The sequence below is a fragment of the Myxocyprinus asiaticus genome, chromosome 27 (assembly GCF_019703515.2).
Source record: "Myxocyprinus asiaticus isolate MX2 ecotype Aquarium Trade chromosome 27, UBuf_Myxa_2, whole genome shotgun sequence".
NCBI classification, from domain to species: Eukaryota; Metazoa; Chordata; class Actinopteri; order Cypriniformes; family Catostomidae; genus Myxocyprinus; species Myxocyprinus asiaticus.
In genome coordinates, this window is record NC_059370.1 from 29,450,628 (window position 1) to 29,476,871 (window position 26,244).

A 26,244-nucleotide genomic window follows, 5' to 3' on the forward strand; every position below is an offset into this window, starting at 1 on the left:
ATGTACATCTCATAGCGGCTTGGTCTTTGTTAGCGTGTAGGTGAGAAGAACCAAGAAAGCCAGAGAGGAGCAGCATTCATGCCTTTACAGGGAGGAAAATGATCATCTGCACGAGAAACATGGATTGTCGCCTCGGAACACAGTGCTAGTTTGTCCAAAATCAGGTAACAATTAACACTGAAGTGAAGAAATTATCTATGTTTTTTTTTTTCATCAGAGTAAACTGTAACCGTATCTAGACTGATGAGCTCGCGGGGAAGTTTGAAAGTTGACAGCAAAAAATCATCGAAACTATGTTATGTTGAAACGGTCACTGTTTTTGAATCCACTGTCAGCTTTTAATACATATTCAAGTCTAGAGAGTCGCTCTTTGAAAGAAAAGACTCGTCGCCATGAGTAATCGCCGTTGTTTTAAGCATACATGAACGTCATACTTCAAATATATTTGCAGAAACAATCAATTTTAAGATTCTGGAGTCGTTAATCGATCGATGTTGTTATTCTGGTCGCTACTTTTCAAACAATGGATTTTGGCAAAAGCCAGTTCATTGCTCGTATTTATTTTGTCCTGACATCAAGTTCATTTTTGACAATAAAAGTGATTAATACTCAGTGAAAAAATAACTACAGTCTTCCAGTTAACTTGATTCAGACTTGAGGACTGTATTCATCAGTAACGCAAGCCAGTCTTTAACCCTAACATGTTTTGTACATCTGAATTCGCATTTTATGCAAAGAAAATCTGTGCAAATACATTGCATTTAAAACAAAGATTAAGATAAGGTTTGTTAACCCATTGCCTGTGTATATTCTCAGTTCCTGCTTCAGCTGGGTTCAGATGGCCATTATTTCACATTGTCATATTGCGACTATTATTGTCCACAAATAAAGGTATGCATTTCAGGTTCATAGTTAATTAACAATGGAGTCTGGAATAATCTTGAAAGCCTTGCTTTGGTGCAGAGGGATCTGCAAAGCCATGGTTATGGATTTTATTTATCATTTCAAACCTTACATACCGACAACTCAAGTCTTGGCTTGTTTAATACACACTGGCATGTTGAAATGAAGTTTTGTGGGTCTGACACTATCCGTCACCTCTGATAAACGTAATAGCCCTTTGTCAGATGAATCTTTAGTATTGTACATGATCAGTGCGTATGAATCAGTTTTATGTGTCGCATCGAAATAGGAACGTTTTCATTTAATTGGAGTTTTTAATTGTATGCTTTTACAATCTTGTCAAAGGATCTATTTCTGAGCACTTGTGCTAAATCTGTCCTGTTGTGGTATATTTCTCGGTCCATGTCGCGCGACACACAAAAGCCCCGTGATAGATTTAATACAATATATACAGCAAGATTGGCCATTTATTAATCTTATTTTATGGTTAGCTGCTTGGTCCCTAGTGTTTTCTCTTTCACCCGTTTGTGTGTGATGTGATGCTGATGTACTGCCAATCAAAGTTGTTTTTCTCTTCGTTCGCCTGTCGTATCTTCATCAACCAGAAGAGGCCGCTGTGGCGACAGTGTTGCTCCGCATTCAGGAGAACAAAAGAGGAACGTTTCATTTAATCATTTCTCAGAAAATTATGCTCTCGTTTGTCTGCCCACGAAAAATTTCCCAGGCTTGTACTTAGATAGTTATCATCATAAACACCTTCCCTTTTTTCCTCAGCAACCTTTAGTCCTTTTTTAAGAAATACTTTTCATAAAAATATCTAGAGGTAAGAAGTGATATGCCTTTCAAAGCTCTCTAAATGTCTTTCTTCAGTCCTTAGAACAAGGCTGCGCACAGAAACCATGTTTTTGGATTCCTGTCTTGACTTTAGGCATGTTGCTTTTGGATACCTTGTCAGAGCGTTGTGTCTGATGTAATCCAACATCAGTCAGTTAGTCTAGTTTATGTACAGTGAGGAAGGGGAATATTTTTAGGAAGGTTATCTGAATAACATTACTTTCATGACATAAAAACAAAAAAGACTTGTAAGTGTGTAGGCATGAGGCCTTAGTGATTCCACCACCAGATGATAGCCGAGACTCTCAGAACAAAAATTTAGCAAATACGCAAACCTCTCAATGTATGTCAGTCTGTCTGTTTTCGCCATTGTTTGACTATCCATATGTGGCCTGGTGTGTTTGTCTGTCTGTGTTTGCTGCCGGGCTTGTTTCAGTCCAACCCCCAGTGAGGTGCAGCTGGCCGTTTTGTTCTTCCTGGCTTCCAGGTTTGCAAGCTGAAATAGTGTTTCCTTTGTAGAAAATGGGTTTGTGTAATGTGTCGGGACATTTGCACACGTCCAGGATAGACACCTCCAGGCCTTCTGAGAATGCAGATTGAATATCGCATCTTGTTCTTATTCTGGACTCCGTCCCTAAACTGAAGTCCCCAGCCTCTCGGTGCCTCGTGTTTAGACCATCCTCAAATGACAAAAGACTAATAGTTGGCTTATATTTGTCTGTTTTTCTCTGTCCATGGGTCTTTTGATTGGGTGTGTGATGACAGTGTTTTGTAATTCACTCAGGGCCTTTTCCTCTATTGGATGTCAAAAAGAAAAGAATATTGTTTTTGAGCTTTTGGACCAGCTAGAAACTATGAAGTTATTCAAGTCTCAATGCTAGAGATCATGCAAATGTGTGCAAATGCAAACACTGTTTTGTTTGTCCATGGAAAGGCACATCATTATACACTTTTTTTTTTTTTTAATTTTTTTTTTTTATGTTTAGCATTAGGGCTGCAACTAACGATTATTTAGATAATTGACTAATCTAACGAGCGATTATTAGAACGATTATTCGTTGATTATTGCAACGATTAATCATTAGCTCTTAACTGACTGTTCATCTTGTGCCCGACTTAAAACCTATTAAATGTGAATACAATAATAAAGAGGACAAAATCAACTTTTAAAAATACCTCTAAATGACATTAACTGAATTACAAGGGAAAAAATACTTTGATTTTTTTTTTTTTATTCGTTAAATTCACTTCAAAAATTCCTTTTTGTTATCAAGTGTTTTTGTCTTGTTTTCCATTTAAAATGATCTAAAAATCATATAAGATATGATAGAAACATAAGATATTTAGATTTGCTTTCAGAGAATGTATCTTGAGTATAAGTGTATTTTGTATACAAGTGTATTTTTTCACTTGTTCATATTTCTGCCAGTGCAGTAAAGACAAATATACTTGTATTCAATATATATATATATATGTTGCTTCTCAGGTAAATGTATCTTGTTTTAAGGATTTTTTTTATATTTTAAAATATTAAATATATATTAAATATTATATTCAACATTCTCTAAAAAAAATTCTGCATTATAGCTCCTAAAGTAAATGAACGTAAGACGTTTTAGATATTTATATTGGAAAACAAACCAAAAATGACGCATCAATAACCAATTTTGTTTTTTAATTGTGTAATGGGTTAAGACGACTACACTCTCTCACCTATTTGTTCACTTCAATCCATCTTTAACACACACAAACAAAAAAACTCTTTTTAACAGAGCTGCGTATCACGGATTTTCTTCACAATAAGATACACACGGTGACACGCATATTATGATTCACTACATCACGAGCCATCATATTATAATCTAGCGAGAGACGAGTGTCTCCACTTGAGAGGGTTTCTCAGCCGGTAGAAGTTTGAAACACTCTCGCTCTGTTTTTCACACAACTCATATAAGTGGCTGTGACCGCATAGAGAAATGCCAGTGTCGGAGTTTGTGCTTATTTACACAACCTGCTTCATTATTATTTGAACTTTAATAAAGGATGCATTTAACATATAACGGTGGGCTGTTTCATTTTTAGACCCTCTGACAGGCAAGTTTTGCTCAAGCGGAATGTCAGATGTTTATTTCACATCAGGACGACACTTCTGTATTTACTTATTTTGTAGTATAATTCCCTCATACTTTGCGATCTACATCACCTTATGCTGTCTGGAAAGTTTAGAGTGCATCTGGACTGTGAGCTGTGTTTTCTTCCTCTCCTCAGTCAGGCGCGAGCTGCAGCGCAATTTTTTTTTATTATTGTCGACTAATCGTTTCAGCCTTATTTAGCATCGCCCACTGATGCTGCTTGATGTAGCATAGTAACATCAATTTAGTCAATTTCATTCATTTTAATATGAAGTAATTATTATGTAGAGGCCAGAGATGCTGTCATTGTTCAAAAAAATGGGAATCATGATTGCCAAAAAACTGAAAGTGACATATTTATCCAATATATGACAGTTCAGCTGAATTGTTTGAGGAACTCGCCAAGAGGATATGAAACCGACTTCCTGTTTCATGTTGACTGTTGGTAAAGACATGTCGATGCATGTTGTGGGTGGTGATGAGGCATCATGTATTGACAGAAAATTTCCCAGAGTTTCAAAATAACCATACACTGTTGAAAATGTCCATGGCCTGTGCTAGTGTTATTTATTAACTTGTTTTCTACACCTTAAAACAGACACTTAACTATCACCTTTTGTTCTCACAGCTTTATTAAATTTTTTTTTCTTTTGACAGTGTTTCAGTGAGCTGAGGATGTGTGGGTGTGTGTGCATCTATCAGCCTCTCATATGACTTGCATTAGTCTCTAATTTCCCTCTAAAGTTTCATTAGTAGTTAATTGGAATGTTTTCTCTCAGTGCAGACTCGGAGATACAGACTCTCCTGTGATTCTCATGTTTTGTGAGTGTCTGTCGATACAGGCCACATGAACTTAATACTCTGTAATGTACCATGATTGGATGTTTAATTTTTCTGTATTTACAGTTGCTTGTTTTTCTGGGTCACTGCTGAGTTTTGGGTATTGCTAACAGACTTAGAGACATGTGATCTCTTTACAAGGGAAAGTGCACTCATACTAGTGTCCCACTGGAGAATAAGGTTTGATCTGCTGTTTAAAGACTGACCTAATCATCTTAGTACTGTTTAAATGGCCTATCCCTATGTGACTATTGGATATATTAATACATGCTCTTGGCCCTTGGTTGACTATATTTTCACTTGAGTCTTAGAGCCTTCAGTATGGATGGGAATCAAAAGGAATTTACTGATTCCATTAACAATGGTTTTGATAGCTTTGAGGAAGAAATATTTGGGAATAAGAAGTAGGCCTATGTTTCGTGCTGTAGATTCAAAAGAGTCATTAGAGTCATTTGTTTGAGAATTGTACAATGCTGGTCATGCTGTATGTTTCACACTGTAGAATTAAAAGAACAGGCTCAAAAAAGTAATTTGTTTGGGAATTGGACTACACTGGTCATGCTCTATGTTTTGCACTGTAATAAAAAAACCTCAGGAATCAGACTATACTAGTCGTGCCTTGTTCTAAGAACCAGTTCAAAAGGGTTATTAATTCTGGAATTTGGACTACTGGTCAAGCTGTATGTTTAGCGCTGCTGATTTTGTAGCGTTGTTTAGGGCTGGGTATTGATACATATTTCCTGATTCGATTCTGATTCATGAGCTCTCGATTAGTTTTCGATCTGGTATCGATTGGTATATTTCCATTACAAATTCCATTTTGCTTGCATATGAAATCAATTCTTTATGAGCTAATGCTGTTAATTATAAAGGGGCCTTCAAACCTTCTAGGTAACCCTTCTTGTTCTTGGTACAGTTCGAAAATATAAATTTTACTAATTATATTTTCAATAGTTTATCATCATATTGGTCACATATTAGTTTTTGAAAAATGAACCAATTCAGTGAACATCAATAAATGTCTTGAAATGTCATATATATATATATATATATTTATATTTATTTATTTATTTATTGTTACATGTTTATTGTTGTATATTGATATGTTGAACGCGCTTAATCGGTACTGGCTCTTTAAGACTACCATCATCAGCCAGTGAGCGCATATTAACGAGAGAGGACATTTAGAATTAAATGTTTTTTGTTTTTAATCAACAAAAATGTCTTAATGTCTTATTCAGTTTTCCAAAATGTAAGGTCATAAAAGTCGAGTGATACAACAAGTCTTAATTATCATCTAAAGAGGTTTTAAATTTGGGGGTGGAAAGACAGGAATCTTGAAATGACCTAATGTGATTATCAAACTTCAAAAGATTATGATCTGATTAAATAAATGCATGCGCTACGTCCTTCAGAGTAAAAACGCAACATTGGTGTATTTTCTCCAAGCACGCGGGGGCTTGTGAGTGTTTCCAGCTGTTGCAGAGCAGTTCGCATCCTTAGGCCATATCGGAAATTTATAATGATCAGCTGTTGATAATGACGATATAGTGTTGATTAAATATGACAATGTTTACTTTTAAATTGTTTATATTGCAGTATGTTGTAGATTATTGTAGGAGTTAAAATTACTGCGTTATGAATCAAATCTTTTTCAGACCGAAACGTTTGCCGTTTTCTAGTAAAGCTGTGGTTTTATCTCGCATTGAGTGTTCTTGTTTTGTTCCATTAATATAGTGTGCGGGCCTTTTTTTGTATTTATTGGCTATTCACACAGAAACATAACACAGCTTTCAGCACCAGCCTGACATGGATCTTTTTCCTTGATAGAAGAAAATGTGTGTGTCTTTGTTCTTATTTCGTCATACAGTTATTGCCAAGATCACATTGCCTTTTATAACCAGACAAACAAACCACTGTCTGCACCTCAGTGTATTGACACAGTTCATGTTAAACTCCACTCCATGCTCCATTTTGTTGAGAAATGGTCCATTGAATGGATATGCCCGTTAAATCGGGTTAAGGAACAAATATTTGCAGAAGGTTTAATGTTTTAAGTTCATTCAATTTTATGGAAGTCTACTTTTAGAACCTGTCAGAAGGGAAGTTTATGGAATGGTGTTTCTTCCTTATCTATACAACTGCTATCTCAGCTGTCCTACAGAACTATTTATAACCCTCTCCTTTCTGTCAACCACTGTATGAAGAGCAGGGCCAATCGGTTGGCCTGCACAGAATGCTGGCAGATTTTCATTTTTCTCCAACAATCAGCTGATAAAACATGAAGAACATATGCAGATTCTGTGTGGGCCTACCAATCAGTTAATTGTCAATACTCAGCAATACCACTCAATGTTTCAGTAAAGTCTGTCGCTAAGATCTTAGAATATGCATTTTAGTGAAAGTGAGTTCTTTTACACTTTATTTTTTAATTTGATTTGAGTCCTAGTCACCCAGCCACTGGGGGTTGTGTCAGGAAGGGCATCCTGCATAAAACCTGTGCCAAGTCAAATATGTGGATCATGGATGGTCCGCTGCAGTGACCCCTAATGGGAGCAGCCGAAGGAAGAAGAAGATGAAGAATTTGATTTGAGTCATGTGATATAATGTGGAACCTTGAAGTATGGGACTCAAGGTGAGGTGGAGCACTTGTATTAAAATGAATGGAAGTAATTGGAACACAATATAGCGAATGTAGAAAAGGAAGTCCCGCCTTACAGGTGAAAGAGCCAACCACCTTTTAGATACAGATGTTTCCTGTCAGTCAACTCAAATGTGTATGCGCACTAGCTGGACCAGTGTGAACAATATCGTTTTTAAGTGTGATCTGAACTAAAGAAGAACAATTTTAAGATACCATTTTTGTCATATTTTACTGCCGATCTGAAATATGTTCTTTGTTCATAATTTTGACCACCATTTTGGAGATGTCAGTTTTCCCCCATTCAAGTAGATAGGTGCTGTACTTTCATGCCACTTGTATCCATAGAAGAAGCTGCCCAAGAGCATTTCCAAGATTGTCGCCAAGTGGACTGACTTGCCTTGAAAGTGTCTTTGAGTATATGTAGATATAGTCAGCAATGCGTCATACCCTGGGGGCGTGGTTAGTGTGGGGGGAAATGGATTCCTTGTTATCAGTTACTCATTCATTACTGTGAGAAAAATGGGGAGTAGCGAACTACTCTTCGGCCACTTGAAAGCAAGCTACATATTATCTGCAAATAGCAACAACAGTTCACTTTCTTTGTCGTCTTAGTTGTCACTTAGCTAATTGTCCTTATAGTGTTTTCTAAAACGGTTTGGAAAAATTTGCAGAACTGTCACATCTTTCTTTTATCTTGCTGAATTGAACAGAACTTGCTGAATTGATTGTCATGCAAATGAGCGATCATGTTTGAGGTGTTCCCGTGTTTCGCTGCCACTTTTCTGACGCATGTGTTACACAAAGGGAAACCATCACTTCCTCTGCATTTTTATGGAACCCAAAATACTTCCACACTACTGACTTAACCCTATTAGAAGGCGAATAAAGGGTCAGCTGCCTTCCTCTTTCAGCCATGCTTCTAGTCCATGCTGGTTTGTTTACATAAGGGTGCGTGTGTGTCATTTGTGCTGCATATATGCAGTGATGTAAATCTCGATTTGTTGATGGAATAAAAACTACTGTGCGATGAGAAAAATCTAAACAACTTGGCTAAAAGGTTATCTAGAATTATCTACAGTATTTGAAGTGCCCATGATAACAATATTGTGCATGTTAATTACCTTGATGTAACGTATAACCAAATACCGTCACATGCCTAGTCTCATCTCAAGGCCGATTAAACGAGGGCTTCAGAAATAGTATTTGCCACATTCACACCTTTCCACAAGGTGTCTAATAGTCTAAAATAGACTCCTTTTGCTAAATGTGGACGATTTAGTGACAACTTCCAAGCTGAAGCTGTGTCTGTGATCCTATTACACTGGGAGTGTGGTTGCTGTTTTCATAAGTGAGATGTATTTGAAGCATCTTGAGGTGTGAAAGTGGGAGACTCAGTTTGACAGACTCCTGTCTAGTCAGTATACTGAAGGAGGTCAAACTGGTAGTGATCTTAGCATGGAATGTCTATTACTGGCCCTCGACATACCCACAGGTCCCATGGCAGAGGCCATGTTTGTTTGCGACCTTTCCTTTTTTTCTCTTTTTGTTGGGGAACTATTTGAGGAATGCTGCAAACACTACTGTGTCTGTTATTTTAAGGTGGCTACTTTGAGATTCACAGACACTATCAAACAAGAGGCAGGAGTGTTTCTGTAATGCACTTTTTTGCAACTGCCGCAGAACAGATTCTGGGAAAATATTTAAATAGTATTGTAAAATTGCAGGGTAGTGAAAGGACAAAAATATGCATCAAAGAAATTAAAAAAAGAGATTCTATAAAGATATCTTTGGTGTGGTTCATTGATTTGTTTGCCATTCTTATCTCCTTTTTAAAAGGAAACGATCATTTCTCAGCACACTGTTCTCCTCCTGACAGGTGATGGTGAACTCTGAGGAAGAACGTGCTTCCCTGTTGTGTATGAAGGCTCTGGCCAACAGGGGGCGTCTGGACATGGTGTTTCAACAGATGGCCTCTCACCCACAGTACCTGGAGAGTTTCCTGCGCACCCAGCACTACATCCTCTACATGGATGGCCCATTGCCCCTGAACTACCGGCACTACATTGCCATCATGGTAAGAATAGACCGGTCCTATTTACATGTGCACTACACTCAATCACAGGCCCAAATAATATCTCAATTTTTTTTTATTTGATGAAGCCTTTAAGACCTTGTGAAATGGGGGGGGCATGGGTAGCTCAGCGAGTAAAGACGCTGACTACCACCCGTGGAGTTGCGAGTTCGAATCCAGGGTGTGCTGAGTGACTCTAGTCAGGTCTTCTAAGCAACCAAATTGGCCCAGTTGCTAGGGAGGGAAGAGTCACATGGGGTAACCTCCTCGTTGTCGCTATAATGTGGTTTGCTCTTGGTGGGGAACGTGGTGAGTTTTGTGTGGATGCTGCGGAGGGTAGCATGAAGCCTCTGCACATGCTATGTCTCCACGGTAACGTGCTCAACAAGCCACATGATAAGATGTGTGGATTGACTGTCTCAGACATAGAGGCAACTGAGATTCATCCTCCGCCACTACGAGGACTTAGAGCACATTGGGAATTCCAAATTGGGGAGAATTCCACATTTTTTTGTGAAAAAAAAAAAAAACCTTGTGAAATGGTGCAGTTTTCTTCCCTCTGTAAAACGAGAAGTTGGAGCAGGACATATTGGAGGGCTCATCTATTTTTATTTATAAAAAAATAAATAAAAATAGAACCATGATTTGCTACTTGCTATTGCTAGTCAGATATGGGTGGTATAAGAGTGAGAGACTCATTCTTGAGAGCATGTTATTGGACAGATAACTGTAATGAAATGTGAGTCATCAATATTTTTGGCCCGTTTTTCTGAAGGAGACAAAATTTTAAATGTGTATATCTGCTAAAGTTAATTTTGTCAAACCTAAGGTGTATGGCTGAATAGAGATGACTTCAAAGCTAACCGAAATGGATTAAAAGCTGCATATTTTGATTTAAGATGCTTGAATGAGTGCACAGAATGTCCTCAGGTAGTTATAGATTTAGTTTGTTTGTGTTTCAGGCGACTGCACGACATCACTGTAGGTACTTGGTGTCTCTGCATTCGGCTCAGTTCCTGCGTGTGGGTGGAGACCCCTTGTGGCTTCAAGGTCTGGAGGCCGCGCCCCCACGTCTACAGCGCCTTGACCACATCAACAAGGTCCTGGCCCATCAACCTTGGCTCACGGCACGCTCACACATACAGGTACATGATATGAAACTACATTTATCCTCCCTCTCAGTCGATGGTCATGTGTTTTCTAATCAGATACTTTGTTTACTACAGCTTGTGTTGAAATAACAGTATCTGTATTTACAAATACGTATTTGCAAGTATGCTCGCACACATAAAGAATTTCATTTTGGTAGGGGGGACCTGGGTAGCTCAGCGAGTATTGATGCTGACTACCACCCCTGGAGTCGCGAGTTCGAATCCAGGGCGTGATGAGTGACTCCAGCCAGGTCTCCTAAGCAAACAAATTGGCCCGGTTGCTAGGGAGGGTAGATTCACATGGGGTAACCTCCTCGTGGTCACTATAATGTGTGGTTCTCGCTCTCAGTGGGGCGCATGGTGAGTTTTGCATGGATACCGCGGAGAACAGCATGAGCCTCCACACGCGGTACGTCTCCGCGGTAACGCGCTCAACAAGCCACGTGATAAGATGCGTGGATTGATGTCTCAGACACGGAGGCAACTAAGATTCGTTCTCCGCCACCTTGGAGTCACTATGCCACCACGAGGACTTAGAGCGCATTGGGAATTTGGCATTCCAAATAAAAAAAATTAAAAAGAGGAATTTCATTTTGGTAATAGGAGCTTCCAGTACTTACTGAGGCACAAAAGCTAGACACAGAATGATGAAATAAAATAAATTAAAATTGCATACGTACTTAAGAGACGGACTCAAACATTATATATGAATTAGATGAGAACAAACTTAATACAATTGTATTATATAATGTTAGGTTTATTTGCACTAGTAAGCGTTTGTTTGTGTTTGTACAAGAAGCACTTGTTTTTCTTGCAGATAACGTTCTAAAATGCATGCCTGCTATCTGTTGATCACGATGGCTCTCATGTGTTGGGGCTAAAGCACTTTTTGTTAAATGCCTTGAATATAAATGAAGTGTTGTAACGTTGCACAGATACGGATCTTTCGTGTGTTTCAGGCTCTGCTCAAGACAGGAGACCATTGCTTGTCCATGGCCGAGCTGGTTCATGCAGTTGTTCTGCTGGCCCACTGTCACTCCCTTTGCAGTTTCGTTTTTGGTTCTGGTTTTGACTCGGACAGCACTCCCTCTCCCAGAGTACCTCACAGCATGACCCCTGGCTACTGCCTCTGTGATGCTGCCAATGGCAACACAGCCTTATCATCAGCCCCTGCTGGACCCACAGAGAAAACACCACGGCAAAGGGTAGGGATGATCACTCAGCTGGCAGAGTTGGTTGTCAAATGATGATTTTGACTCTTGAATAGAACAGTTATGTTTGGATTTAAAATCTGATTTTAAAGCAAATGGGGGCAAAATTTAATTTGCGTGAATGCGTTCATATAATATTTTGGTTAAATTAATCATACCAAATGAACTCATTAAATTGACTGCCCTAGATTAAATATACATGGTTGCTTTTTAATGGTGCACCATTATTTTATTTTTTTTCAAAGTCCCTAGACTCAAGCTGTGAGCTCTCTTGCCATCAAGAACAAAAACAGAAAATACAGGAGGAACAAAAAGGAGATCGACTCCATTCACAGACACTCCTACATGCAGGTATGACATAGTGTGTAAGTTTTTAAGCCAGTGTGTCAAGTAACATTGCCAATGTTGTTGTAAACAGGAAGTTTAATTTTGGATTGGGACGAATGTCCAGAGTTATTTTTACCCAAGCATCTTTTCTATCGTAAACATCTCTCCCTTGTGGAAACTTACTGGCGCTCCTTCGTAACACCACTATTTCTTGAATGCAACCCCATATTAGATATGGAGGAGGAGGAGGAGGAGGAGGAGGAGGAGGAGGAGATGTGCTCTGCTGACCCCTTCCGTTTCATCACAGATCCGGAATTCGGCTACCAAGAATTTGCCAGACGGGAGGAGGACCATTTCCAAGTATTCCGGGTGCAGGTGGGGACTGCCACTCTGCATTGGGTGTCACCTACCAAATGCAGTAGGGCAAGAGGTCACTAAGGGTTAGAATTATGGCTTGCACCCTCCCTTAAGGCTGTCAGCACTTTACTTTACTCTTGAAACCTTAAAAGGAAGTTTTGTGCTGCTGGCAAGTCATCTCAAATGTCCATATCATTCAAGTGGCCTCTTTGTAAGATTTATTTTGAATAGAAATCTTATGTCCCTCCTATAGTTTAAAATCCTCAAAACAGTTGGGTTATGTTGGAGTTACGAATAGTGTTTTTGTTGTTTTACATGTGCAGGACTATTCGTGGGAGGATCACGGCTTCTCGCTGGTGAACAGGCTCTACTCTGAAATAGGGCACTTGTTAGACGAGCGCTTTCGCAATGTGGCCTCCCTCCCTTTCCCCCATAGCCCTGATCTCAAACGAGCCATCTGGAACTACATTCATTGTTTTTATGGAATAAGGTACCATAAGCTTGCTCTAGTTCCCTGATTCACTCTTTGGTGTTTATATCAGTTTGTACACTTTATGTCCAAAAGTTTGTGGACACCTGAACACCAACATTCATATGTGCTTGTTGAACACAACACTGCTATTACATCATCCACTCTTCTGGAAAGGATTTCCACTTGATGTTGGAATAAAGCTTTATGGATTTGCTTTCATTCAGATAACCATGATTATTGTGCACTTCAAATTCCAATCACATTTAAATGCCCAAATAAGGGAATTTTAAACAAATTAGGCTAAATGTCATCAGTGGCACATTTGTGTGTCATTCAGTTGATCTCTGAGTGTCACTGAGCTGCACCGCGGATGTCAAGCAGCAGATCCTGTCTGGAAGAGCGCGTGATGCGCGCGCCGTTAGCAGACTCACGCCAAACTCCTGTGAAAATTAAAGGAACAAATATAAACATTGATAGTAAATGCAAAGCGCTCCAGCTTCACTTTAAACGATCATGTAAAGGCAAAAGTTCCTGGTAATTGTAAGATCATACATGCAGTGTTAGTGACTCCGTGGAGGAGACGCACACTTATTCTATTTCTGTGGAGTAATGAAATTATGAAACGAAATCACAGAGGTTTTGCTTCATGAGAAATAAGGGCTCGTGGGTTTAATCAAAGAGCAGTAAAAAAAAAAAATGCGAAAGTGACAAAATTAGGACAGAAATATTTACTATTGCATAATATAATATAAATATTGACACTCTTATTTTTTTTTTTATATATATATATATATATATATATATATATATATATATATATATATAAATAAATATAAAATACAGGAGTTCCAAAACAACAATGTTAATGTAAAGTTGACCAAAAAAATACATATTTAAAGTATTTAGAAATATTTTAATATTTAAAACATTTATTTTTCATGCAATATAATATGTTTTTAAAGCCTTAAAGTTAAATCATATTCCTATTTTTTTAATTTGATTTATATTTTTTGAAGTTAAATATGAAGTTACAGTTTATATGACAATTAATCGTGAAAGCCCTAAAAGAGACAGTCGTCAATATCGCAATTATTTGTTTGACAAATAATCGTCAGCCAAATTTCATATTTGTGACAGCCTTAATCGAGGACCTCAATTTGTGCTCAGGGCATTGTCATGCTGGAACAGAAATGGGCTCACCCCAAACTGTTACCACAAATTTGGAAGCACACAATTCTTTAGAATGCTGTAGCATTAAGATTTGTCTTCACTGGACTGAATGGAAAAACCAAACGTGTTATTTAAAATGGGGTGTCCACAAACTTTTGGCCATATAGTGTGTCTGGTTGGTGGAAAGTGTCATGCAGCCAATGTCAATGAAATATAACATTTGATTTAATGGTTTAACTTTAATAGTTTATTTTATGCCCAGCTCTGAACACCTGGAATGCTTATAATTCATTTAGTTCTACACAATTCCCAGCTTCTTGCATAGTAATTTATTTTTGTCTAATTTGGTTATGCTTTTAGATATCAATTAGTAGGGCTGGGCGATATAACAATATATATATTGTGGTGATGAAATAAAGTGTAATTCGATATAGATTTTGCTATATTGCGATACATAAATATTCATGTACGTAGTGTGTGCATATTTTTTAGTGGGCAGGGCTTCAAGTGAGACTGAGAGAATTGATGAAACGTGGACAGGATTTTTCCGGCAGTGAAAATTTTGGGAAATTCAATGACATTTAGCACTTAATGTGCTTTTCATCTTCTCAAGTGCATCTGTGTGAAACGTGAGTGTTGCGTGCGCTGTCTCTGGAGCATACAAGTGTGCGCTAGTCCAGCAGGCTTCCTGATATTTGTGCTCCAGAGACAGGAGAGCACAAAGCGGGATCATTCACGCTACTCAATCTGGCTTCTCTCGATATCGCGGCACAGATCACAAAACTTATGTGACCCGTTTGAATTCTTCTGAGTTTTTTACATTAAAGCAATATGGACAAAATCAAACATCTTAACCGGCTAGACAGCCCAACATTCTAACCACCACTGAGGAAAACAGTCATGTACCAAAATAAAGGGGTTTTAAACTACACATCACCCTTACTAAATTCTGCTCAATGATGTTTGGTATTGGGAAAACAATGGTCATGTTTGCCTACAGATATTCATATATTTTCTATAGACTTAAACAGTTATTTTTGTAAATTTAAAAAAAATTTTTTTTACTGATGTATTTTCTTTGTTGCATTGCTTGGAGAGCATGTTGTGTTTTTTGAGGAAAGTTTTTAATAATAATAATAATAATAATATAGGTCAACAACATATCAGACTGGCATGATGTGAAATTTAGCATAATGGTAAGGTTGATTTAAAGCCTCAAAATCCTGTTGGTCAAGTTCCAAATAAAGAGAAAATTATATAAGTTTTCATTTATAAAGTATTTAATTTACTGACTGGATTATCCAACAAAAGGCATTACAATATGATTATTTAATATATAAACCAAATTTTGACTTTCCAGAATTTTTTTTTTTTTTTTTTTACTTTATTGTGATATATATTGTTATCGTGATGTAAAATTGTTCATATCATGATATAACATTTTGGTCATATCGCCCATCCCTACTAATTAGAGTTTAGTACTCTCAGCCCCATTTAACACATTTTACCATGTTTAAAGGCATCCCCCAAAATCAGTGCAGAAATTGCTGAAAAAAACGAAACAAATTCCGTCAGGCCCTGTACATAACACACTCTGACATTCATTTTCCTTGGACTCGCTGAAAAAGCGAGAAGTCACAATAAATTACTAACATCAACTTGTTTGTCCTCAGATACGATGATTATGATTATGGCGAAGTTAACCGGTTACTGGAGCGTGGGCTGAAACTTTACATAAAAGCTGTGGCCTGCTATCCCGACTCCTCCAAGACCCCTCTATGCCCACTGTCCTGGAGCCCTGTCAAAGCTTCAGAGAAGGTGGCTGTCTTTATTATTTTGCTTTCTTCTGAAAATGTGTCCAGTTACACCTTCTAGTGTAATCTACTTAAAGGGATAATTCACTAAAAAATAAAAATTCTGTCATCATTTTGTCACCGTTATTTTGTTCCAAATCTGTATGACTATTTAGTCTGTGGAACAAGGTTTTTTTTTTTTTTTTTTTTTTTTTTACATTTTTATCCCCTTTTCTCCCCAATTTGGAATGCCCAATTCCCACTGCAATCCTGGTGGTGGAGGACAAGTCTCAGTTGCCTCTGCTTCTGAGATCGCCAATCCGTGCATCTTATCATGTGGCTCGTTGTGCATGACACCACGGAGACTCCCAGTATGTGGAGGCTCATGCTACTCTCTGCGATCCACGCCCAACTTTCCACGCACCCCATTGAGAGCGAGAACCACTAATCGCGACCACAAGGAGGTTACCCCATGTGACTCTACCCTCCCTAGCAACCCGGCCAATTTGGTGACCTGAGGAGACCTGGCTGGAGTCACTCAGCACAGCCTGGATTCAAACTCGTGACTCCAGGGGTGGTAGTCAGTGTCAATACTCGCTGAGCTACCCAGGCCCCAAAAGAGAAGTTTTGTACAATGTTCATGCTGCTCTCTTTCATAAAATGCATTTCACGTTTTTGCAGCGCAGATATAACAGATCAGCAATAAATTTAATACAATTCTTGTAAAAGGTGTGTTGCAGACTTTTTAGAGAAATAAATGCAATCCAATAAGTGATTCAAACTAGATTTTAAATAATAATTCCTAACAAACAAGAAATGTGTTTGCATATTTCATTCATTCATTTATTCTTTTATAAAATTTCAGTGATTACAACAAAATTCATGTATCTTTAACTACACATTGTCATATACACAACCAGTCAGTAACTGGTCTGAAGTACAACATGACTTAACTGTAACATTTACAGAGAAAATTTTGACTTGTGTAGTCTAATGTTGTTCTTCAGGCTTGAGAAACTTTGACAGTTCTTATTTCATTACTAGTTGGACATTCATCAGTAGTTGGACCTTCATCAGAAAAAGATTAATACTGTATTGGACTATACCAGAAGCAAGCGCTGTATGTTTCGTGCTGTAGATTCAAAAGCACTGGCTCATAAGAGTAATTTATTTGGGAACTAAAATACATTGGTAGTGCTGTATGTTTTATGCTGTAGACTCAGTAGATAGCAGCGCTGCTGCTGAAATGTGCCGCTGGACACACTGTTAGAGTATTTTTGTGCAGTGTTCCCACAGCATCGGTGGAAAATTACAGATACGGGATTCGTTAACAGAACAAATTCATGAAAATCGTACTATTATGGTATTTATTAAAGAATGGAACTGGTTCTGAACAAGAACCGGTTCTCGGTACCCAACACTACCATGGTCGGTTTCACCTTTCATTTAATAACTTGGATATTCTACTATTACTCATTTTGTGTTACATCAAAGAAAGTTATACAGGTGTGGACATAGAGGTCAGTAAATGATGACAGGGTTTTAATTTTTGGGTGACCTATTTATTAAAATGGATGATATTTCATAATAGTGTTAATGCAAATCTTTCTATTTGTCACTTTTAGGTCCATGTAAATTTGTTGGTGATGGAGGCACGTCTGCAGGCCGAGCTACTGTATGCACTCCGAGCCATCACCCAATACATGATCGCATAGGACGCAAGCGTTCAACGCCACAGAAAGGGAGTGTACACAATCACATGGTACAATGAGGGTAGAGAGGAAAATCACTGACGGCACAGAAATACAAGGAGAGACAATGCAAGATCTGTCTCTCCCTCACTGTATTCGAGTTTACTGGTGTGACGTTAGGTACTGCTGTGAAGTGTTTCTTTGCCATAACTGAAATTTTAGAAAGAAGGGAGCAGAGAACGAGCTCACCTCTACTGTCAATTTGCATGTCTTTCTCCTACTTCTTTTGTTTCTGTAGTTGTCCTTTTGTTGAGTATACTTTTTGTTTTCTACCTGTCCTTTTTTAGTATCTTTGTCTGAGATGGTTAATGTGCAATTATTTTATTCAGTTGTTATTAATATTTTCCTATTTTGTTTATTTGTTTTTTGCTGTTGCTGTTCAATTGAATGACTTGTGAGAGAGAAATGTCCAACTGGCAGTTTCCAAAGTATCAAATTTGGGAGCTTTTTTCGAAAAGGTCTAAGCCAATTTGAGTCACTGTTTACAGAGAATGAGTGAGTGGACAAATGCAATTGCTTAACATGGCTTCCAGAGTCTTCATTTGAATGTTCAATGGTGAGATCAGAGCAACATGCAACAAGGGGTAGGAAAAGGTTAAATGGCTGTTACTTTCTTTTTAAATAGCACTTTTAAGACAGTATCTATCTACAGTTGTGCTCAAAAGTTTGCATACTCTGGCAGAAATTGTGAAATTTTGGCATTGATTTTGAAAATATGATTGATCATGCAAAAAAAACTGTCTTTTATTCAAGGATAGTGATCATATGAAGCCATTTATTATCACATAGTTGTTTGGCCCCTTTTTAAATCATAATGATAACAGAAATCACCCAAATGGCCCTGATCAAAAGTTTACATACCCTTGAATGTTTGGCCTTGTTACAGACACACAAGGTGACACACACAGGTTTAAATGGCAATTAAAGGTTAATTTCCCACAGCTGTGGCTTTTTAAATTGCAGTTAGTGTCTGTGTATAATTAGTCAATGAGTTTGTTAGCTCTCACGTGGATGCACTGAGCAGGCTAGATACTGAGCCATGGGGAGCAGAAAAGAACTGTCAAAAGACCTGCGTAACAAGGTAATTGAACTTTATAAAGATGGAAAACGATATAAAAAAATATATCAAAAGCCTTGAAAATGCCAGTCAATACTGTTCAATCATTTATTAAGAAGTGGAAAATTCGGGGATCTCTTGATACCAAGCCAAGATCAGGTAGACCAAGAAAGATTTCAGCCACAACTGCCAGAAGAATTGTTCGGGATACAAAGAAAAACCCACAGGTAACCTCAGGAGAAATACAGGCTGCTCTGGAAAAAGACAGTGTGGTTGTTTCAAGGAGCACAATACGACGATACTTGAACAAAAATGAGCTGCATGGTCGAGTTGCCAGAAAAAGCCAATGCCACAAAAAAAGCCCGGTTACAATATGCCCGACAACACCTTGACACGCCTCACAGATTCTGGCACACTGTAACTTGGAGTGACGAGACCAAAATAGAGCTTTATGGTCACAACCATAAGCGCTCTGTTTGGAGAGGGGTCAGCAAGTATTGTGCTCCTTTTTTGCATATTTACAAAATCAATGCCAAAATTTCTGCCAGGGTATGCAAACTTTTGAGCACAACTGTATATATCAATAAGCTTCAGACTGTGACTTCATACAGTTCACAGCAAGTAGTCCAAGTACTGTGTTTCACTCGTTCAAATTGATTCGCATTCGTGTTTACCGGAATCTTCCACACGCATTGAGCCTGTAAATGGATGCTATAAAGACTGATGTGGGTGCATTTATAGGATCCATAACAACTGGTCTAATCATTCATCAGATTAATCTCAGCAGCAAGAAAGCAAGCTTTACAATGTAAAGAACTTCAATTGAAAGATGCAAAACAATGAAACGGATTGCATTTTCTAAATTATTTGCTTTGTTTTTGTAGTGTTTTCAGCATTTCTGTTTTTAGGACAATCCGTTTTACCTGCTCTATACGGACTGTCCAAAGGAACACAGTAATAATAATTGAAGTCCCATACAATGTCTGATAGTTTGGTATATGTAGCATGCATGGAAAACAGTTTAAACGAAATCTAAAAGTCTTTAATTTATGATAGACCGTAAGTAATTAGCCCACTGAATGGTTTCAGTTGAAGGACCAGAGATCAGTGAGAAGCATTGATAAATATGCTGGCAAGTCCAGTGTTAGTATAAAGGGTAAATGTATTGTCCTTTATTCGTAAGAAAAGAATTTGCCCACGATTGGAGCTTGTTTTAAAAAAAAAATTACCATGTAAAAATATAGTAAAATAAAAAATATAAAAATGAAGTCACCTTATGAAGTATGTGAGGAGTAAGGAGCTCAGAATAAGCTTATACAAATATTTTAATGATGACATGCTAGTGTAGATCAAATGAAGGACTTCTATTCTGACAAAACTACAGAACAAAGATGTTTTGTCAACTGTGTCTTTCTAAGGTGAAAAGGTCTATCCTTCCTATTACTGACCTGCACATATTTTACCTGCACTGAACCTTTTGCACCACTACTACGGTGAGGCATTGCCTACTTACAGTTGTCATTTTTGGACAAATGGCTTGGAGAGGCATTGATCCACTGGTGCCATGAATATATCAAATGCTCGGTTTTGTGGGAAAGGCCAATTTCCTGTACTGTTTTAAAGTCATGGTGGTATAGTTACGTAAGTACAGTTGACAAAACGGCTTGTGCACCACCTATGTTTTTTTGTGTTTTAAAACATTGCATCACTTTTTCCTCTGTTCATGTGTCTTTTTGAGAAAGGGAGATGGTGTTGTTGTATGGTCCCATTATTATGTTGGAGTAGCATTCCAATAGTTCACAAAAATTATATTGTTGAGCAATTGGAAACAAGTTATGTAAACAGCAGAATTGTGTACAGAACATGAGTTATCACACAGGAGCAGCAGTCTGTACTAGAGTATGGTGCCTTTTGATTACTGATGAGTCCTGTTTCATCAGTGTGGCTAAACTGGACTAGTCTAAGAACTAAGCCTCATGCTACTACATTAACAGTAATTTACACTGGGGATGGAAGAGGAGCCAGTCAATAGCATTCATCAACAGTAAGAACACACAGGACTAACAAACTGCCCCGTGGAGAGATTTTTCTGGAGCAGGATTGACTGCAGAATGGCCATTCTACCTTAAACAGGACTGAAGGTCCTAAATTCTTGAATGGCAATCTGTGGAGACCTCCAGAATGTCCCCACCACCTCAGCTGGAAGATGTTAAGGACAGTGTCTCAGCACACATGGCTATTGCCAACATGTTTATTTACCACGTAAATGTAGGAATTATAAAAATTAAATGACCAAAAAAAAAAAAAAAAAACTAACAAAAAAAAAAAACTGAAAAACGAAGCAAAAAAGTTTTGAAATGTGAAAGCTTATTTTTTTTCTATAAAGATATGCAATATCATTGGTGTGTCTTGTTTTTGTTTAAGTTCTAGTAACTATATTCGAAAAGAAAATACGCTTTAATTATCTAGTTTTGGTAAATATAGGTCATGGTTAAAATTAATTCCACAATGAATGTGTCAAATTTGATTATTTGGAATACAAATCACTGGGATGATTTTGGAGTCATGTTTTAAATATGGTGTTTGAGACTACAGGTGCAGTCATGCCATCTAGTGGTTGATCTTCATGTTCAATTAGAGAAAATCAGACCTAACATTTTTTACAGTAGACTGATTCATTATTGACTGATAAATAACATTACTTATGCCACTGTAATTGCTGTGTAAATGCATTTATGCCACCTCTGAGCAGCATTAAACAGTGTGCGTAAATAAAAACACCTAAATGCCGTTTCAGATGCAGCTTCTGTGCCACCTTTGCATTGTAAAGATGGTTTTAGACAGGCCTATATGCTTTATTTTGTCTTTATTTCTTTTATAAAGATTATGTCCAATTCCCAATGCGCTCTTAAGTCCTCGTGGTGGCATAGTGACTTGTCTCATCCGGGTGGCGGAGGACAATCTCAGTTGCCTCCGCATCTGAGACCGTCAATCTGCGCATCTTATCATGTGGCTTGTTGAGCGCGTTACCGCAGAGACCAAGTGCGTGTGGAGGCCCAAGTTATTCTCTGCGGCATCCACGCACAACTCACCAAGAGTGAGAACCACATTATAGCGACCACGAGGAGGTTACCCCATGTGACTCTACCCTCCCTAGCAACTGGGCCAATTTGGTTGCTTAGGAGACCAGGCTGGAGTCACTCAGCACACCCTGGATTCAAACTCGTGAATCCAGGGGTGGTAGTTATTTTGTCTTTTAGATTTAATTGATTGTTTTTCACACTGGCTACTCCGAGCCTTGGCTTTTATGCAATACACTGTTTTATACATCCGCACTTGAAGTGGTAAAAAAGAAGAAAAAAGATCATTTGTCAATTAATAAATAACCCTCACTTGTGGTAATGTCAAATGGACTGATGACACTGAATGAACACAACAAAACAGTCTGAGTTAAAAATTAGGTTTATTTCTATTATGCTGAACTGCTTTCAGTGACTTCTGGCTAACAAAGGGGAGGGGAGGGGGAAGAGAGAAATTCATCAAAAAACAAAACAAAAACAAGGCAATCAAGTACATATACAGTATATTGGCTATGCACAACTCATCAGTCTTACATTCTGCCATAACCCAAAACAAAAGGGGGAAAAAACAACCCATACCATAAACTAATGTCCTTTGTTATCAACTGGGATATTTAGCAAATTCTTGGAAAAGTTACAGGAACTAAAACAAGGTAAAGGAAAAAATTTAAGCTAATATCATACAAGAATAGTAAGAGTGATTTGGAAAGAGGGAAGGTGTGGAATTCCTGCATTTCATGCAGCGGCCCTGTAAAGACTGTCTGATGGGGCTAATACAATATTCAACATTCCCATCAACTCTTCTTTAAGAAGTAAAACCGAGCCAAGGTGTTGACCCTAATAATCCACTTTCAATCTGATCAAATACTTTGTATTCGGACATCACTTCAGAGAATGTCAAAGTTGACAGTCAGCCGTAAAGTTTTCTGAAATGTGTACCATTCTGGTATAAAAATCAATTACATATAAAAATGCAAACATGAGAAAAAGTATGCCCCAAAAGACAAGAACATTGATGTAAACCTGGGTTCAAATTCAGCCCGAAATCAATTTGTTACAAACATTACACCACAAACACCATTCAGGAGGTGCATTGTTACAACATATGTGGTGAAATGGCCGAGCCCCTCCCTCCCCATTCACAGCTTTATCATAATATACAAAAACTGAGAGTTTGGGAATTAAAATGTAGGTAAATTTTTCATACTATTTTCTACATTAAGAAATTATACACAATATGTGTTGCATAAAATTATTAAAGGCCCTAATATCTACATATGCACCAGTCAAATATGGCCCTCTTTAATTGTCATGTTTAATATCTAGCACCGATCAATACGAGAAAAAAATATTCCTCTGTAAGGAGATAGTGCTTTAACAGTTAGTTTATCTAATGCACATTAAAGTGATAAGATCAACTCATGTCCAGCTCTCAAACTGAAGCCGATCTATACACCACCAAAAACAAATTTACCAAAAACCTTCAGAATGCTGGTTTTAAACTAGTGAGTAAAAAACAGAGAAACAAATAATGACACAAAAATGTCAACCCTTCTACTACACACACACAAAAAAAAAAAAAAAAAAAAAAATTGAAAGGAGAGGGGCATTAAAACTGAATGGTTTGCTCTGGAGCAACATGCTATAGTGTTTATTGGCAGTTTACGAGTGTTGGTAGGAATTCTACAAATGCATACATTAGATAAATCTCTATATTTCTGCAATGTTAAAATATCTATGTGATGGTTGGCTTGCATAAATTACTTTCACACAGAATTTAGAAAAGGCTGTGAGCAATGTCATAACATGATTATCTCATTACTTCCTTGCAGAAGTTCTTTATTTTTTATAACCCTGAGAGTGAAACATTGCATTAACAATTTTAGGTTGGGCCAGTTTTGTTTTTTGAGATGAAATCAGTTACATTGCCTAGACATCGATAAGTGCTCATGATGCAAAACTGTTTTTTCTTTCTTTCAACATAATCAACTACAGAAAATATCCACTTTTAGAGCATGGTATTCTGTTAAACACATCCATGCAATTAATCAATTTGTGCTTTATTTACACAGTGAGAACAGTTTCTGAACGGTTTTGTAAAGCTTATCCACACTGCAATGCCTCCATCCCCTGCCCTTGCTGTCTGACATGCAGTTTTTAGTGTTCCTTTGGTTATGTGTAAAATCTACATGCATCTCATCTTTTACAAAAATAAAAGATTACATAGAAAATGACCGTTAAAAATGATCTGAAATAGTTTCTGCTCAGATTAAAAAAACATTAACAGCACGTTTTCTTATTAGTATCTGTTAATGGTATCACCCCAATCTAAACTTTTCAACTGCTTTTGTTCATGTATAATGTTTCGACAAAAGACGAGTAGTGCTGTTTATAAAAAACTGAAAATATTTTCTTCATGCCCTGTCTCTGTGGCCACAGTCAATATGCCAGAGGAATCAAAACATCTCATAAAAGTACTCATTATTGTAGCTTTTCTCTTCAAACTCACCAATAACCCAGAAAATAACTTTTTAAATGAAATGATTCAGTATAACCTTGAATTCTGTCACCAGTGTGTTGGAATCAAGTTTTGGGAGCATTAAAACATTTTGCACACACACCTTCCTGCACACACATGAAAAATAACTTCAGATATTGCATTCTGCAAAAAGGCTCTCAACTCCCAGCAATAACACTATGCCATTTAACCTGTTGACAGGATTTAAAATGCATCAAAATGTCCTATGTAAAATCAAATTTCTTCATACTGTTGTCATCACTAACAAACACTTAAAGGAATATTCTAGGTGCACTACAAGTTAAACCCAATGGACAGCATTTGTGGCATAATGTTGATTACCACAAAAATAATAATAGTAATTTTGTACTCCTCCCTCCTTTAAAAAAAAAAAAGCAAGAATTGAGGTTCCAATGAGGCATTTACAATAGAAGGCCAATTTTTGAGGGGTTTAAAGTCAGAAATGGGAAGCTTATAAATTTATAAAAGCACTTACATTAATTATTTTATTAAATCTTGTGTATTATTTGAGCTGTTAAAGTTGTTTAAATTGTCATTTTTGTGGCAGACTACTGTTCTAGCCAGGTGACCATCTAGTCATTTGTCACCGACATCATGCCAACAAAGATGTAAAACTGAATTAACTTTATGTAGAAAAGGTTAGAAAGCGATTTTAGAACACTAAAATCATGTTAAGAAGCATATAGTTTACATCTTGTAGCTATTCTTTTGTAACTGTGACTATTTTTTTTAATATTTTTTCAATAAATGAGTGTTTTCAGATTGGCCCCATTCACTTCCATTGTAAGTGTCTCACTGTAACCCAGATTTTTGCCTTTTAGGGATGAGTCAAAATGTATTTTTGTGTTAACCAACATTATGTCCCAGATACTGTCGACTCAGCTTAATTTGTATTGAACCCGAAATATTCCTTTAAGAGCAGACAATGAAATAATTTGATAATCATCCTCTACTCTTCAGTACATCAGAAGAACCTTCTTGTGAGCAGAGGTCATGAAAGCCAAACAAACTGCACATTGAACACCAAAGCATCACCAAACCACCCTCCCCCTTTCACGTATAAGAAACCAGTGTATGCTTTGTACCGCTGAGGCAGTGCTTTTTAGAGCACACAGTAAACTGTTCAACCACGCACTCCAAGCATGTTCTGGGCTCGGTGGGACCTTTGCCACTCAGAGGCTCGAAACATGAAGAGGATCATGCTGTTCTCAACATAACATTCCTGTGGTGACATGTTCTTCCTCAGAGGGGGTTGGAGAGCAATCGCAACATCAGGTCAACTGTGTAATTGTGAAATCACAGCATCAGTGCAGCATTGTGACTAAAAAGACCACTCAGATCAAAGAATGAGAGTTCACATAAAACAAAAGCTGCACAGTTTGATCCTCCTGGCTGAATGAGTTCCATTTTTAGGGTAAAGAAGATCAAGGAGTACCCTCTCCATCTTACACTACTCTGGTAGTACTAATCACTGGCATAACTGTAATAAACACGATTAGTTGTTTATTAGTTGCGCTTCTCTAGTCTGTTTTCTCTCAATTGGCCTAGACAACTCCAAATAAACGGCAACTTTCAAAAACATGTTGCACAAATAAAAATAAAAAAATTATATATGTGTGTGTGTGTGTGTGTGTGTGTGTGTGTGTTTCAAGACCAAGTTCAGTCTGTGTCCAACAGCACACTTCTAAGTTGACACTGGCACTTGACATAAATGAGGTTTGCTTTCGTCATCTATTTGAAAATTCTGACAAGATTGTTTGGCCAAGTGTACGCTATCCTTAGCCAAAGCAGTTTATGTATTTGAGGTACAATGGCAATGCAGCGGCAAAACTTTGAGAATATGTTCCGGCAATGTGCCACACATTTGTTTTCAATGATTTGTTGTTAAGGACGGGTGACTGTCCTGTAAGAT

At 37.6% G+C, this 26,244-nt stretch overlaps 2 protein-coding genes across 3 annotated transcripts in view; one reads left to right on the forward strand and one right to left on the reverse strand.

The window, feature by feature from the left end:
* On the forward strand, positions 1-21,112 carry LOC127417763 (sestrin-3-like). The gene is made up of 9 exons (XM_051657969.1): positions 1-164; positions 9,230-9,427; positions 10,387-10,569; positions 11,535-11,780; positions 12,032-12,137; positions 12,346-12,488; positions 12,794-12,960; positions 15,786-15,930; positions 17,531-21,112. Exons 2-9 carry the CDS (start codon positions 9,233-9,235, stop codon positions 17,618-17,620), a joined length of 1,275 nt encoding a protein of 424 aa, XP_051513929.1. The 5' UTR covers positions 1-164; positions 9,230-9,232; the 3' UTR covers positions 17,621-21,112.
* The window catches only part of LOC127417762 (forkhead box protein O4-like), an 18,338-nt gene continuing 5,116 nt past the window's right edge, over positions 13,023-26,244 (reverse strand). The window contains exon 3 of one of the 2 annotated variants that reach the window (XM_051657968.1): positions 13,023-13,382. The gene's annotated coding sequence lies outside the window, so the exon portion shown is untranslated. Of the gene's footprint in view, positions 13,383-22,157; positions 26,236-26,244 lie in introns of those variants that run through there. The other variant, XM_051657967.1, reaches the window with a different exon arrangement.